Source organism: Chiloscyllium punctatum, chromosome 1 (genome assembly GCF_047496795.1).
Source record: "Chiloscyllium punctatum isolate Juve2018m chromosome 1, sChiPun1.3, whole genome shotgun sequence".
NCBI lineage: Eukaryota > Metazoa > Chordata > Chondrichthyes > Orectolobiformes > Hemiscylliidae > Chiloscyllium > Chiloscyllium punctatum.
Genome location: NC_092739.1, coordinates 168,361,853 through 168,377,950, shown reverse-complemented (window position 1 = coordinate 168,377,950; position 16,098 = coordinate 168,361,853). Strand labels below are relative to the sequence as shown.

The 16,098-nt window shown below is 47.5% G+C and overlaps 1 protein-coding gene across 10 annotated transcripts in view; it reads left to right on the top strand.

Moving 5' to 3' along the window:
* The window catches only part of fbxo41 (F-box protein 41), a 548,611-nt gene that overhangs the window by 98,427 nt on the left and 434,086 nt on the right, over positions 1–16,098 (top strand). For all 10 annotated transcript variants that reach the window (XM_072578282.1, XM_072578275.1, XM_072578265.1 and 7 more), the window contains exon 4: positions 7,630–7,991. In XM_072578282.1, coding sequence (XP_072434383.1) covers positions 7,630–7,991 — 362 coding nt within the window. The remainder of the gene's footprint in view (positions 1–7,629; positions 7,992–16,098) is intronic.

The following is a 16,098-nucleotide window of genomic DNA, read 5'->3' as shown; positions in this document are numbered from 1 at the left end:
TAAGTCAGGTCAAGAGGGCAGTACAGAATTGGAGGGTTGAATCTGGGATGAGGTGAGGGGTGGGGAGATTTGGAAACTGGTGAAGTCAGTGTTGATTTGGAGATGCCAGTGTTGCACTGGGGTGTAAAAAGTTAAAAAATCACACAACACCAGGTTATAGTCCAACAGGTTTATTTGGAACTACTAGCTTTCGGTGTGCTGCTCCTTCATCAGGTGGTTGTGATGTATAAGATCAAAAGACACAGAATTTATAGCATAAGTTTACAATGTGATGTAACTGAAATTATATATTGAAAAAGACCTGGATTATTTGTTAAGTCTCTCATCTTTTAGACTGAACATGTTTGTTTCAGTTCTTTCATATGTAAATCACAGAACAGCTGCCCTGTGTGAGACTGTCCGTGCCACAATGGTCAGACTGATTCTCATCTAAAAAATGGGATTCACAGAACCTTACATGGATTCAAACAGTTTTTGAGCAAAGTAAATAGTAACTTTGCAAGTACATATTTACCCCACAAACATATGTGTGTGAGAGTGTGTGGGTGTGTGTGTGAGAGTGTGTGTATGTGTATGTGTGTGGGTGTGTGTGTGGGTGTGTGTGCGTGAGTGTAAATTCAGTGTTGATGCTGTGTGGTTTTAAGGTCCCAAGGCGGAAGATGAGATGTTCTTCCTCCAGTCGGCGAGTGATTCCATCAGGGTTAGAACACTTGTCTACCTTTAGCCCAATTAACTTGCTGACACTATTCTTCAGTGATAATGATCATTTCTAAGTCATCACCTGCCATAACCTCCTTGTCACCAATTATTGGCATGTTATTTTTGTCTATATCACTGAAAACCAACACAAAATGCCTGTTCAAGACCTTGGCCATCTCCTCATTTCCCATTCTCAAGTCCCCTTTTCATCCTGTAAAGGACGAATGTTTCCCTTAGCCCACTCTTTTTTGTTTTATATTTTCGTAGGAACTTTTGCTACCTGTTCTGATATTCTGAGTAGTTTAGTCCTATAATCCATCCTTGAATGTGGAAAAGTTGCCAAGGCCAGATGGATTATTCCATATGATGTTGAAGGAGGTCAGTGAGGAAATAGCAGATAGTCTGAGGATTATTATCCAATCTTCACTGGGCACAGGTGAGGTACCAGGGGACTGGAGGAATGCAAATGTGGTTCAGTTACTTTAAAAGGGTACAAAAGAAATGCCAATAATTATCGGCCAATTAGTCTTACTTTGGGAGTGGGCAAAATGGTAGAGGAGCACAGCAGGTCAGGCAGCATTCGAGGAGCAGGAAAATCGATGTTTCGGGCAAAAGCCCTTTATCAGGAAATGTCAGGCTTTTGCCGGAAATGTCGATTTTCCTGCTCCTTGGATGCTGCCTGACCTGCTGTGGTTTTCCAGCAACACTCTGATCTAAACTCTGGCTTCCAGCATCTGCAGTCCTCACTTTTGCCTTGCAGCAAAATGGTAGAATCAATCCTGAGAGATGGGATAACTGTCATTTAGAAAGGCATGAACTATTCAGGGATAATTAGCATGGCATTGTTAAAGGAAGTTCACACCTTACAAATTTGTTAAGTTCTATGAGGAAGTGACAAGTAGAATCAATCAGGAGTGGATAATATCCACGTTGATTTCAGTAAAGCATTTGACAAGGTCCCACATGGCAGTATGGTCAGAAAAGTAAAAGCCCATGGGATAGTGCGTAATGTGTTGAATTGGATCCAAAGTTGGCTTAGTAACAGGAAAGGAGAAAGGAGGACTGCAGATGCTGGAGATCAGAGCTGAAAAATGTGTTACTAGAAAAGCACAGCAGGTCAGGCAGCATCCAAGGAGCAGGAGAATCGACGTTTCGGGCATAAGCCCTTCTTCAGGAATGAGGAAGGTGTGCCGAGCAGGCTAAGATAAAAGGTAGGGAGGAGGGACTTTGAGGAGGGGCATTGGGAATGCGATAGGTGGAAGGAGGTTAAGGTGAGGGTGATAGGCCGGAGAGGGGGTGGGGTCGGAGAGGTCGGGAAGAAGATTGCAGGTCAAGAAGGCGGTGCTGAGTCTGAGGGTTGGGACTGAGATAAGGTGGGGGAGAGGAAATGAGGAAGCTGGAGAAATCTGCATTCATCCCTTGTGGTTGGAGGGTTCCTAGGCGGAAGATGAGGCGCTCTTCCTCCAGGCGTCGTGTTGCCATTGTCTGGCGATGGAGGAGTCCAAGGACCTGCATGTCCTTGGTGGAGTGGGAGGGGGAATTAAAGTGTTCAGCCATGGGGCAGTTGGGTTGGTTGGTGCGGGTGTCCCAGAGGTGTTCTCTGAAACCTTCCGCAAGTAGGCGGCCTGTCTCCCCAAAGTAGAGGAGGCCACATCGGGTGCAGCGGATGCAGTAAATGATGTGTGTGGAGGTGCAGGTGAATTTGTGGTGGATATGGAAGGATCCCTTGAGGCCTTGGAGGGAAGTGAGGGGGGAGGTGTGGGCGCAGGTTTTGCATTTCTTGCGGTTGCAGGGGAAGGTACCGGGAGTGGAGGTTGGGTTGGTGGGGGGTGTGGACCTGACAAGAGAGTCGCGGAGGGAGTGGTTTTTCCGGAACGCTGATAAGGGAGGGGAGGGAAATATATCCCTGGTGGTAGAAATGATGAAGGATGATCCGATGTATCCGGAGGTTGGTGGGGTGGTAGGTGAGGACCAGTGGGGTTCTGTCCTGGTGGCGATTGGAGGGGCAAGGGCTCAAGGGCGGAGGAGCAGGAAGTGGAGGAGATATGGTAGAGAGCATCGTCAACCACGTCTGATGGGAAATTGTGGTCTTTGAAGAAGGAGGCCATCTGGGTTGTACGGTATTGGAATTGGTCCTCCTGGGAGCAGATGCGGTGGAGGCGAAGGAATTGGGAATATAGGATGGCGTTTTTACAGGGGGCAGGGTGGGAGGAGGTGTAATCTAGGTAGCTGTGGGAGTCGGTCAGTTTATAGTATATGTCCGTGTTGAGTCGGTTGCCCGAGATAGAAATGGAGAGGTCTAGGAAGTGGAGGGAGGAGTCTGAGACGGTCCAGGTAAATTTGAGGTCGGGGTGGAAGGTGTTATTAAAGTGGATGAACTGTTCAACCTCCTCGTGGGGGCACGAGGCAGCGCCGATACAGTTATCGATGTAGCGGAGGAAAAGGTGGGGGGTGGTGCCAGTGTAGCTGCGGAAGATGGACTGTTCCACATATCCTACGAAGAGGCAGGCATAGCTGGGGCCCATGTGGGTGCCCATGGCTACTCCTTTGGTTTGGAGGAAATGGGAGGATTGGAAAGAGAAGTTGTTCAGAGTGAGGACCAGTTCAGTCAGTCGAAGGAGGGTGTCAGTGGAAGGGTAGTGGTTGGTTCGGCGGGAAAGGAAGAAGCGGAGGTCTTTGAGGCCTTCGTGATGGGGGCCAAACCATCATCTCCCAGACCATCCATAACCTCAGCATCTCAGGGGCTCTCCTATCCACCGCCTCTAACCTCAGTCCCACAACCCCACACCGCCCATTTCTACCTCCTGCCCAAAATCCACAAACCTGACTGCCCCAGCCGACCCATTGTCTCAGCCTGCTCCTGCATCACCGAACTCATCTCTGCATACCTCGACACGGTCCTGTCCCCCTTAGTCCAAGAACTCCCCACCTACGTTCGGGACACCACCCACGCCCTCCGCCTCCGACGTGATTTTCGCTTCCCCGGGCCCCAACGCTTTATCTTCACCATGGACATCCAGTCCCAGTACACCTCCATCCCTCATCACGAAGGCCTCAAAGGTAAAAACAATGACTGCAGATGCTGGAAACCACTTTCTGGATTAGTGGTGCTGGAAGAGCACAGCAGTTCAGGCAGCATCCAACGAGCAGCGAAATCGACGTTTCGGGCAAAAGCCCTTCCCCCCGCTTCTTCCTTTCCCGCCGAACCAACCAGTACCCTTCCACTGACACCCTCCTTCGACTGACTGAACTGGTCCTCACTCTGAACAACTTCTCTTTCCAATCCTCCCACTTCCTTCAAACCAAAGGAGTAGCCATGAGCACCCACATGGGCCCCAGCTATGCCTGCCTCTTCGTAGGATATGTGGAACAGTCCATCTTCCGCAGCTACACTGGCACCACCCCCCACCTTTTCCTCCGCTACATCGATGACTGTATTGGCGCTGCCTCATGCTCCCACGAGGAGGTTGAACAGTTCATCCACTTTACTAACACCTTCCACCCTGACCTCAAATTCACCTGGACCATCTCAGACTCCTCCCTCCCCTTCCTAGACCTCTCCATTTCTATCTCAGGCGACCGAATCAACACGGACATTTACTATAAACCAACCGACTCCCACAGCAATCTAGATTACCTAGATTACACCTCCTCCCACCCTGCCCCCTGTAAAAATGCCATCACATATTCCCAATTCCTTTGCCTCCACCGCATCTGCTCCCAGGAGGACCAGTTCCAACACGGAACAACCCAGATGGCCTCCTTCTTCAAAGACCACAATTTCCCCTCAGATGTGGTTGACGATGCCCTCCACCGCATCTCCTCCACTTCCCACTCCTCCGCCCTTGAGCCCTGCCCCTCCAATTGCCACCAGGACAGAACCCCACTTGTCCTCACCTACCGCCCCACCAGCCTCCATATACATCGTATCATCCATCGTCATTTCCGCTACCTCCAAACAGACCCCACCACCAAGGATATATTTCCCTCCCCTCCCCTATCAGTGTTCGGAAAGACCACTCCCTCCGCAACTCCCTCGTCAGTTCCACACCCCCCAACAACCCAACCTCTACTCCTGGCACCTTCCCCTGCAACCGCAAGAAATGCAAAACTTGCGCCCACACCTCCCCCCTCACTTCCCTCCAAGGCCCTAAGGGATCCTTCCATATCCGTCACAAATTCACCTGCACCTCCACACACATCATTTATTGCATCCGCTGCACCCGATGTGGCCTCCTCTACATTGGGGAGACAGGCCGCCTACTTGCGGAACGTTGCAGAGAACACCTTTGGGACACCCGCACCAACCAACCCAACCGCCCCATGGCTGAACACTTTCATTCCCCCTCCCACTCCGCCAAGGACATGCTGGTCCTTGGCCTCCTCCATCGCCAGACCATGGCAACACGACGCCTGGAGGAAGAGCGCCTCATCTTCCACCTGGGAACCCTCCAATCACACGGGATGAATGCAGATTTCTCCAGCTTCCTCATTTCCCCTCTCGCAACCTTTTCTCAGTCCCAACCCTCAGACTCAGCACCGCCTTCTTAACCTGCAATCTTTTTCCCGACCTCTCCACCCCCACCCCCTCTCCGGCCTATCACCCTCACCTTAACCTCCTTCCACCTATCGCATTCCCAACGCCCCTCCCCCAAGTCCCTCCTCCCCACCTTTTATTTTAGCCCGCTCGGCACACCTCCCTCATTCCTAAAGGAGGGTTTATGCCAGAAATGTCGATTCTCCTGCTCCTTGGATGCTGCCTGACCTGCTATGCTTTTCCAGCAACACATTTTTTCAGCTTAGTAACAGGAAACAAAGGCAATAGTCAATGGATGCACTTGCAAATGGAAAGCTGTTTCCAGTGGTGTTCTGCAAGTCTCAGTGTTGGGACCCCTGCTGTTGTTTTATACATTAACAGTTTAGACTTGAATGTGATGCACAATTGGGAAAATAGAGGAAAGTGGACTTCAGGAATGTCAGATTAGCAATGATCCTGTTGAATGGTGGAGTGGGCTTGAGGGGCCAATTGGCTTGCTCCTGTTCTTATTTGTTATGGTCTAAATGCTAGATCAGAATGGTGCTGGACAAGCACAGCAGTTCAGGAGCAGGAAAATCAACGTTTCGGGCAAAAGCCCTTCATCAGGAATAGAGGCAGAATGCCTACCGGGTGGAGAGATAAATGAGAGAAGGGTGGGGGTGGGGGGAATGTAGCATAGAGTACAATAGGTGAGTGGGGAAGGGATAGAGGTGATAGGTCAGAGAGGAGGGTGGAGTGGATAGGTGGAAAGGAAGCTAGGCAGGTAGGACAGGTCATGGGGACAGTGCTGAGCTGGAAGTTTAGAACTAGGGTGAGGTGGGGGAAGGGGAAATGAGGAAGCTGTTGAAGTCCACATTGATGCCCTGGGGTTGAAGTGTTCCGAGGCGGAAGATGAGGCGTTCTTCCTCCAGGTGTCTGGTGGTGAGGGAGCGGCGGTGAAGGAGGCCCAGGACCTCCATGTCCTCGGCAGAGTGGGAGGGGGAGTTGAAATGTTGGGCCATGGGGCGGTGTGGTGATCACCTCCATCCCTTCCCCACTCAACTATTGTACTCTATGCTACTTTCTCCTCACCCCACCCTCCTCTCATTTATCTCTCCACCCAACAGGCACTCTGCCTCTATTCCTGATGAAGGGCTTTTGCCCGAAACATCGATTTCCCTGCTTCTCGGATGCTGCGTGAACTGCTGTGCTTTTCCAGCACCACCGTAATCTAGAATCTGGTTTCCAGTATCTGCAGTTCTTGTTTTTACCTATGCCACCATTTCCCAGCAGCTTTCAGTTCTGTAATAAAAATTAGATGTGTTAATCAGGGGTAAATATAGTAGGGGAATGGGTTTGGGTGGGTTACTCTTCGGAGGGGCGGTGTGGACTTGTTGGGCCGAAGGGCCTGTTTCCACATTGTAGAGAATCTAATCTAATCAAAAGGGTCACTGGACTCAAAGCATTTTTTTCTCCACAGATGCTGCCAGACCTGTTGAGTTTTCCAGCATTTTCTGGTTTTGTGTCAAGGACAATTTACGGTTGGGCAATAAATGATAGCTCATTCCATGGTGTTCACATCCTAATATAGTAAGTTCCCTAAATCCATTTCCTCGATAGCCTTGTGGAAGTTAAGGTCTGCAGATGCTGGAGATCAGATTCTAGATTAGAGTGGTGCTGGAAAAGCACAGCAGGTCAGGCAGCATCCAAAGAGCAAAAGAATCAACGTTTCCTGATAAAGGGCTTATGGCCTCTAAATGTCAACTTTTCTGCTCCTCGGATGCTGCCTGACCTGCTGTGCTTTTCCAGCACCACTCACTCGTCCTCGATAGCCTTGTAGTGTATCTTTCTTCTCTGAAAACATGACAGATTCTTGCTACTACAGCTTTATTCCAGTTGCCTTCTAAGCAAGTCAGGCATCTGTCCAGTCCTGACTGCTTGGAGACTGCTAATAATTGCACCTCTGCTGTTCGAAGCCTCTTCACCTTTTTGAATATACTTCAGGTCCTTCTTTCCCTAATAGTTGTAAGTCTCAAGTCAACCAACATGTTAGCAAGTATCGTCTCAGGTAGCTTGTTAGTCATGTATGTGAATAGATAAAATATAAAGAATATGAATTTGTATGACTGCTTGTAAATGTGATGCTGAATTTATTGTTTCAATAAAAAGTTAGATCTTCATAGAACCTAAAATCTGAAATCCATTTTTCCTCAATGTTGTTCTCAAATGCTAATGATTATAAACCTTGGATATTGTCATGTCTAAGCAATGGACATTTTTCTGAATTATGCTGTAAAAATGTTAGATAATACAGATTAATAAACTGATGTTGACTTTAATCAACAAGTTATTGAAACCTTTTTCAGCTATAGATCTATTAACCTTTCCTTTTGTGTTGGTGATGTTTCTACTAGACCAAAGCCAGTAACACATGTGTCACGATGCTATGACAGTGACAGTTTTACGCCATCTGTAGATATGCAGCACATTGAACAAAGTCCAGAGAGGATGTATTATCATAAACAAAACCGCAACTCGGAGGGTAGATGCATCAGGGATCCCATGTCCCGAAGTTCAGCACTACGGAGGCAAGCTGTTGAAAATTGGCACCGTAGGCCATATCGTAACAGCACAGAGGGAGAAGAAGGTGATGTGTCAGATGCGGGATCTAGAACAACGGAATCTGAGGCAGAAATATGGGAACCAGAAAGTAAATGCTCAGCAGAGATACAGAAATTTGGATCAAATCGTGCCAAGGCTTACCGACTGGGTTCAAGTAAGTACTGCCATATTCCTTGACAGCATGGACATGTTGAATAAAATAACCATACTTGAAATTCATAGTTAAGAAATAGGAGCTGGAATAATTATCTGAAGGGAAAAATATTTGTAAGGTATCTTGGGATAAGGCTGGGAAGTGTGACTTAATCATTCGCTCTTGCAATGAACCCGCAGGGAAACAACAGGATAAATGGCATCTTTCAGTTTTGTAAATGGCTTATAGCAAATACACTCAGGCCTATTGGATGAGGGTGTAGAAGGATGGGTTAGTAACTTTGCAGATGACACGAAGGTCGGTCGAGTGCAGAAGGATGTTGCAGGTTATAGACACGGATAAGCAGCAGAGCTGTGCTGAGAGGTGGCAATGGAGTTTAATGTGGAAAAATGTGAGGTGATTCACTTTGAAAGGAGCAACAGGAATGCAGAGTACTGGGCTAATGGTAAAATTCTCGGTAGTGCAGATGAGCAGAGAGATCTCAGTTCCATGTACGTAGATCCCTGAAAGTTGCCACCCAGGTTGATAGGGTTGTGAAGAAGGCATACGGTGTGTTAGCTCTTATTAGTAGAAGGATTGTGTTTCAGAGCCATGAGGTCATGTTGCAGCTGTACAAGCCTCTGGTGCAGCCACACTTGGAGTATTGCCTACAGTTCTGGTCGCTGCATTATAGGAAACTTTGGAAAGTGTTCAGAGGAGATTTACGAGGATGTTGCCTGGTATGGAGGGAAGGACTTACAAGGAAAGGCTGAGGGACTTGCAGCTGTTTTTATTGGAGAGAAGAAAGTTGAGATGTGACTTAATTGAGATACATAAGATAATCAGAGGGTATTCAGGGAGAGCCTTTTTCCTCGGATGATGATGGCTCACATAAGGGGCCATAGCTTTAAATTGAGGGATGATAGATACAGGACAGATGTCAGAGGTAGTTTATTTACTCAGAAAGTAGGAGGGCCGTGGAACGGCCTGCCTGCAACAGTAAAAGGAGAAAGTGAGGACTGCAGATGCTGGGGATCAGATCTTAAAAATGTGTTGCTGGAAAAGCGCAGCAGGTCAGGCAGCATCAAAGGAGAAGGAGAATCGACGTTTCGGGCATAAGCCCTTCCTCAGGAATGAGGAGGGTGTGCCAAGCAGGCTAAGATCAAAGGTAGGGAGGAGGGACTTTGGGGAGGGGCGTTGGAAATGCGATAGGTGGAAGGAGGTTAAGGTAAGGTGATAGGCTGGAGAGGGGGTGGGGGCGGAGAGGTCAGGAAGAAGATTGCAGGTCAAGAAGGCGGTGCTGAGTCTGAGGGTTGGGACTGAGAAAGGGTGGGGGGAGGGGAAATGAGGAAGCTGGAGAAATCTACATTCATCCCTTGTGGTTGGAGGGTTCCTAGGCAGAAGATGAGGCGCTCTTCCTCCAGGCGTCGTGTTGCCATGGTCTGGCGATGGAGGAGGCCAAGGCCTTGCATGTCCTTGGCGGAGTGGGAGGGGGAGTTAAAAGTGTTCAGCCACGGGACGGTTGGGTTGGTTGGTGCGGGTGTCCCAGAGGTGTTCTCTGAACATCGGGTGCAGCGAATGCAGTAAATGATGTGTGTGGAGGTGCAGGTGAATTTCAATATCCATCAGAAATCGGATGTAATGAGGGCATGAGAGAGGAACTGACGAAAATAGACTGGAAACAGAGCCGAGCAGGGAAGACAGTAGAGTAAAAATGGCAGGAGTTTGTGGGTAAAATTGAGGATACTGTACAGAGGTTCATCCCCAAGAAAAGAAAAAGAGAGATCCTATAAAGTGGCCAAGAGCACTGGGAAATCAGAAGATTGGGAAGGCTACAAAAACAAACAGAGGATAACAAAGAGAGAAATAAGGAAGGAGAGGATCAAATATGAAGGTAGGCTAGCCAGTAATATTAGAAATGATAGTAAAAGTTTCTTTCAATACGTAAGAAACAAATGAGAGGCAAAAGTAGACATTGGGCCACTTCAAACTGATGCTGGAAGCCTAGTGATGGGAGATAAGGAATTAGCAGAAGAACTTAATAAGTACTTTGCATCAGTCTTCACAGTGGAAGACAGGAGTAATATCCCAACAAATAAAGGGAGTCAGGGGGCTGAGTTGAGTATGGTTGCCATTACAAAAGAGAAAGTGCTAGAAAAGCGAAAAGGTCTTAAAATTGATAAATCTCCTGGCCCCAATGGGCTACATCCTAGAGTTCTGAGGGAGGTGGCTAAGGAAATAGCGGAGGCGTTGTTTGAGATCTTTCAAGAGTCACTGGAGTCAGGGAAAGTCCCGGATGATTGGAAGATCGCGGTTGTAACCCCCTTGTTCAAGAAAGGATCTAGACAAAAGATGGAAAATTATAGGCCAATTAGCCTAACCTCGGTTGTTGGTAAAATTCTAGAATTCATCATTAAGGATGAGGTTTCTAAATTCTTGGAAGAGCAGGGTCGGATTAGAACAAGTCAACATGGATTTAGTAAGGGGAGGTCATGCCTGACAAACCTGTTGGAGTTCTTTGAAGAGGTGACAAGTAGGTTAGACCAGGGAAACCCAGTGGATGTGGTATACCTAGACTTCCAAAAGGCCTTTGATACGGTGCCACACGGGAGGCTGCTGAGCAAGGTGAGGGCCCATGGTGTTTGAGGTGAGCTACTGGGATGGATTGAGGATTGGCTGTCTGACAGAAGGCAGAGAGTTGGGATAAAATGTTCTTTTTCGGAATGGTAGCCGGTGACAAGCGGTGTCCCGCAGGGTTCAGTGTTGGGGCCACAGCTGTTCGCATTATATATTAATGATCTGGATGAAAGGATTGGGGGCATTCTAGCGAAGTTTGCCGATGATACAAAATTAGGTGAACAGGCAGGTAGTACTGAGGAAGTGGGGAGGCTGCAGAAGGATTGAGACAGTTTGGAAGAGTGGTCCAGGAAATGGCTGATGGAATTCAATGTGAGCAAATGCGAGGTCTTGCACTTTGGCAAAAAGAACACAAGCATGGACTCCTTTCTAAACGGTGAGAAAATTTGTAAAGCCAAAGTACAGAGGGATCTACATAGAACATAGAAAAATACAGCACAGTACAGGCCCTTTGGACCTCGATGTTGCGCCGATCCAAGCCCACCTAACCTACACTACCCTCCATATGCCTATCCAATGCCCGTTTAAATGCCCATAAAGAGGGAGAGTCCACCACTGCTACTGGCAGGGCATTCCATGAACTCACGACTCGCTGAGTAAAGAATCTACCCCTAACATCTGTCCTATACCTACCACCCCTTAACTTAATGCTATGCCCCCTTGTAATAGCTGACTCCATACGTGGAAAAAGGTTCTCATGGTCAACCCAATCTAACCCCCTAATCATCTTGTACACCTCTATCAAGTCACCCCTAAACCTTCTTTTCTCCAATGAAAACAGCCCCAAGTGCCTCAGCCTTTCCTCATACGATCTTCCTACCATACCAGGCAACATCCTGGTAAACCTCCTCTGCACCCATTCCAGTGCCTCCACATCCTTCCTATAAGGATCTGGGAGTGCTAGTCGAGGATTCTCTAAAGGTAAACATGCAGGTTGAGTCCGTGATTAAGAAAGCGAATGCCATGTTGTCAATTATCTCAAGAGGGTTGGAATATAAAAGCACCGTTATGCTACTGAGACTTTATAAAGCTCTGGTTAGGCCCCATTTGGAGTACTGTGTCCAGTTTTGGTCCCCACACCTCAGGAAGGACATACTGGCACTGGAGCGTGTCCAGCGGAGATTCACACGGATGATCCCTAGAATGGTAGGTCTAACATATGAGGAACTCAAAGTTTGGGAGAAGATTTGTAGCTCGGGTGCTCGTTGCTGTGGTTCTGTTCGCCGAGCTGGGAATTTGTCTTGCAAACGTTTCGTCCCCTGTCTAGGTGACATCCTCAGTGCTTGGGAGCCTCCTGTGAAGCGCTTCTGTGCTGTTTCTTCCGGCATTTATTGTGGCCTGTCTCTGCCACTTCCAGTTGTCAGTCAATGGCACTCATCCACAGACTCTATCAACAAACACATCGACCTGGACCCAATATACCGGCCACTACAGCGGACAGTTCGAACTGACAACCGGAAGCGGCAGAGACAAACCACTATAAATGCCGGAGGAAACAGCACAGAAGCGCTTCACAGGAGGCTCCCAAGCACTGAGGATGTCACCTAGACAGGGGACGAAACGTTTGCGACACAAATTCCCAGCTCGGCGAAAAGAACCACAACAACATATGAGGAACGGCTGAGGATCCTGGGATTGTGTTCATCGGAGCTTAGAAGATTAAGGGGAGATCTAATAGAAACTTGCAAGATAATACATGGCTTGGAAAGGGTGGACGCTAGGAAATTGTTTCCGTTAGGTGAGGAGACTAGGACCCGTGGACACAGCCTTAGAATTAGAGGGGGTAAATTCAGAACAGAAATGCGGAGACATTTCTTCATCCAGAGAGTGGTGGGCCTGTGGAATTCATTGCCGCAGAGTGCAGTGGAGGCTGGGATGCTAAATGTCTTCAAGGCAGAAATTGATAAATTCTTGATGTCACAAGGAATTAAGGGCTACGGGGAGAATGCGGGTAAGTGGAGTTGAAATGCCCATCAGCCATGATTGAATAGCGGAGTGGACTCGATGGGCCAAATGGCCTTACTTCCGCTCCTATGTCTTTTCATCTTATGGTCTTATTTACTGCATCCGCTGCACCCGATGTGGCCCCCTATACATTAGGGAGACAGGCCGCCTACTTGCAGAACGTTTCAGAGAACACCTCTGGGACACCCACACCAACCAACCCAACCGCCCTGTGGCTGAACACTTTAACTCCCCCTCCCACTCCACCAAGGACATGCAGGTGCTTGGACTCCTCCATCGCCAGACCATGGCAACACGACGCCTGGAGGAAGAGCGCCTCACCTTCTGCCTAGGAACCCTCCAACCACAAGGGATGAATGTAGATTTCTCCAGCTTCCTCATTTCCCCTCCCCCCCCCTTTTCTCAGTCTCAACCCTCAGACTCAGCAGCACCTTCTTGACCTGCAATCTTCTTCCTGACCTCTCCACCCCTACCCCCTCTCCAGCCTATCGCCCTCACCTTAACCTCCTTCCACCTATTGCATTCCCAACGCCCCTCCCCAAAGTCCCTCCTCCCTACCTTTGATCTTAGCCTGCTTAGCACACCCTCCTCATTCCTGAGGAAGGGCTTATGCCCGAAACGTCGATTCTCCTTCTCCTTTGATGCTGCCTGACCTGCTGCGCTTTTGCCTGCAACAGTAGTAGACTCACCAACTTTAAGGGCATTTAAATGGTCATTAGATAAACAAATGAACGAGCTGAATTCCAGAGGTGAGATGAGAGTGACAGCCTTGATATTAAGGCTGCATTCGAACTAGTGTGGCACCAGGAGCCTGAGGAAAACTGGAATCAATGGATACCATGCGGCAAACTTTCTGCTGGTTGGAGTCATACCTGACACATTGGAAGATGGTTGAGGATGTTAGAGGACAATCATCGCATCTATAGGAAATGTCTGCAGGAGCTTCTCAGGGTAGTGTCCTCAGCCCAACCATCTTCAGCTGCTTCATCAATGACCTTCCCTCTACCATATGGTTAGAAATACAGATGTTTGCTGAAGCAATCTGTGTTCAACTGCAATGAGGTGTTGCAGTAAGAACGGAGAAGATGGTAAAAGGCGGGGCGGGGGGAGTAAGGTGTGGCATTGTTAATCAGGGATAGTATTACAGCAGCTGAGATAATGTTTGAGGACTCATTCACTGAGGTAGTTTGGGCTGAGGTTAGAAATAGTAAAGGAGAGGTCACACTGGGTCAGTTTTTGTTCAATGTGTGCAGGAGAGTTTTCTACACAGTATGTAGACAGGCAACAAGGGGCGATGCCATATTGGATTTGGTACTGGGGAATGAACCTGGTAAGGTGTTAGATTTGGAGGTAGGTGAGTACTTTGGCGATAGTGATGACAATTCTGTTATGTTTACAATAGCAATGGGCAGGGATAGGTGTATACAGCAGGGCAAGAGGTATAACTGGGGGAAATGCAATTATGATGCAATTAGGCAAGATTTAGGATGCATAAGATGGGGAAGGAAACTGCAGGGGATGGACACTGCGGGTCCTTGATAAGTACATACCTATCAGGTAGGGAGGTAGTGGTCGAGAGAGGGAGCCATGGTTTACTAAAGAAGTTAAAGCTCTTGTCAAGAAAAAGAAGAAGGCTTATGTGAGGATGAGGTGTGAAGCCTCAGTTAGGTGGCTTGAGAGACATAAGTTAGCCAGAAAAGATGTAAAGAGAGAGCTAAGAAGAGCAAGGAGGGGACATGAGAAGTTGTTGGCGGATAGAATCAAGGAAAACCTTAATGCCTATGTTCATCAACTAGCCATAAAATTACATGACCCTCTCTCACTAGTATCCTTACATACAGATAAAGGAAGGACACTACTTTGACTGGGACAATACATCCATCTTAGGACAAGCCAAACAGAGACACATATGAGAATTCCTAGAAGCATGGCATTCCAACCGGAACTCTTATCAACAAACATGTGACTTGGACCCCATTTACCACCCCCTGAGAAAAAGAACATGAAATGACATCACCACAGAGAATGACATCAACAATCCAAAGAAACCCAAACATATAAATAGAAAGCAGGAATAATCAGCAGTGCTTTGTCTGGAGGCTCACTGAAGATGTTACCTAGTATGCAGACATCTGAAAATGAACCTTTCAGCTCAGCGAGCAAATTTACATCCAGAATCTCAACCTAAGCTACAAATTTTCTCAAAATTTGCTACGCTAAATTAGCGATAAAAGAATGACTAGAGTAAGATTAGGGCCAATCAAAGCCAGCAGTGGGAAGTTGTGTGTGGAATCTGAGGACATAGGGGAAGTACTTAATGAATACTTTTCATCAGTGGAAAAGGGGAATGTTAGTGAGAATACGGAGACACAGGCTACTGGATTTGATGGGATTGCAGCTGACAAGGAGGAGGTTTTAGCAATTTTGGAAGATCTAAAAATAGATAAGACCCCTGGGCGATGGGATTTATCCTCAGATTCTCTAGGAAGACAAGGAGGAGATTACAGAGCCTTTGGCTTTGATGTTTATATCATTATTGTCAACAGGAGTAGTGCCAGATGACTGGAGGGTAGCAAATATAGTTCCCTTGTTTAAGAAGGGGAGTAGGGACAACCCTGGTAATTATAGGCTAGTGAGCCTTACTTCGGTTTGAGTAGGGTGTTGGAAAAGGTTATAAGGGATAGGATTTATAATCATCTGCAAAGGAATAATTAGATATGGGATAGTCAGCATGGTTTTGTGAAGGGTAGGTCGTGCATTGTGGAAGATTTTGGTCATATCTTGGAGACAATCTGTATCACAGTAGAGGAGGTGTTAGATCTATTAGAGTGCATGAAAGTGGATTCCTGGTTGTGACTAGATATATCCAAGAACACTGCAAGAGGCTAGAGTAGAAATTGCAGGGGTCTAGCTGATATTTTTGCATCATCGTTTGCCACGGGTGAGGTCCTGGAAGATTGGAGGGCAGCGCGTGTTGTGCCCTTATTCAAGAAGGCATCTGTGGTGCGTAAGTTACTTGAGAAGATTCTAAGGGATAAGGTATACGTGCATTTGGAAAGAAATGGTTTGATTAGGAATAGTCAGCATAGCTTGGTGTATGGGAGATCATGCCTCACAAATTTGTTAGAGTTCTTGAATGAAGTGACCAGGAAGATTGATGAGGGCAAGGTGATGGACTTTGTCTATATAGAAGACAGTAAGGCCTTTGATAAGGTAGTCTGCTCTGGAAAGTTAGATCGCATGGAATCTAGGGGGGGGGTTGAAAATTGGATACACAATTCGCTTGATGGTAGGAAGCAGAGGGTAGTAGTGGAAGGCTGCTTATTGGACTGGAGTCCTGTGACTAGTGGAGTGCCTCAGGGATTGGTGCTGGGCCCTTTGCTGTTTCTTATCTGTATCTTATCTGTATCAATAATTTGGATGAGAATATGGAAGGCAATACTCGTAAGTTTGCAGATGACACTAAAATAGGTGGTATTTTGGACAGTGAGGAAGATTATTAGAAATTGCAGTAGGATTTTGATCA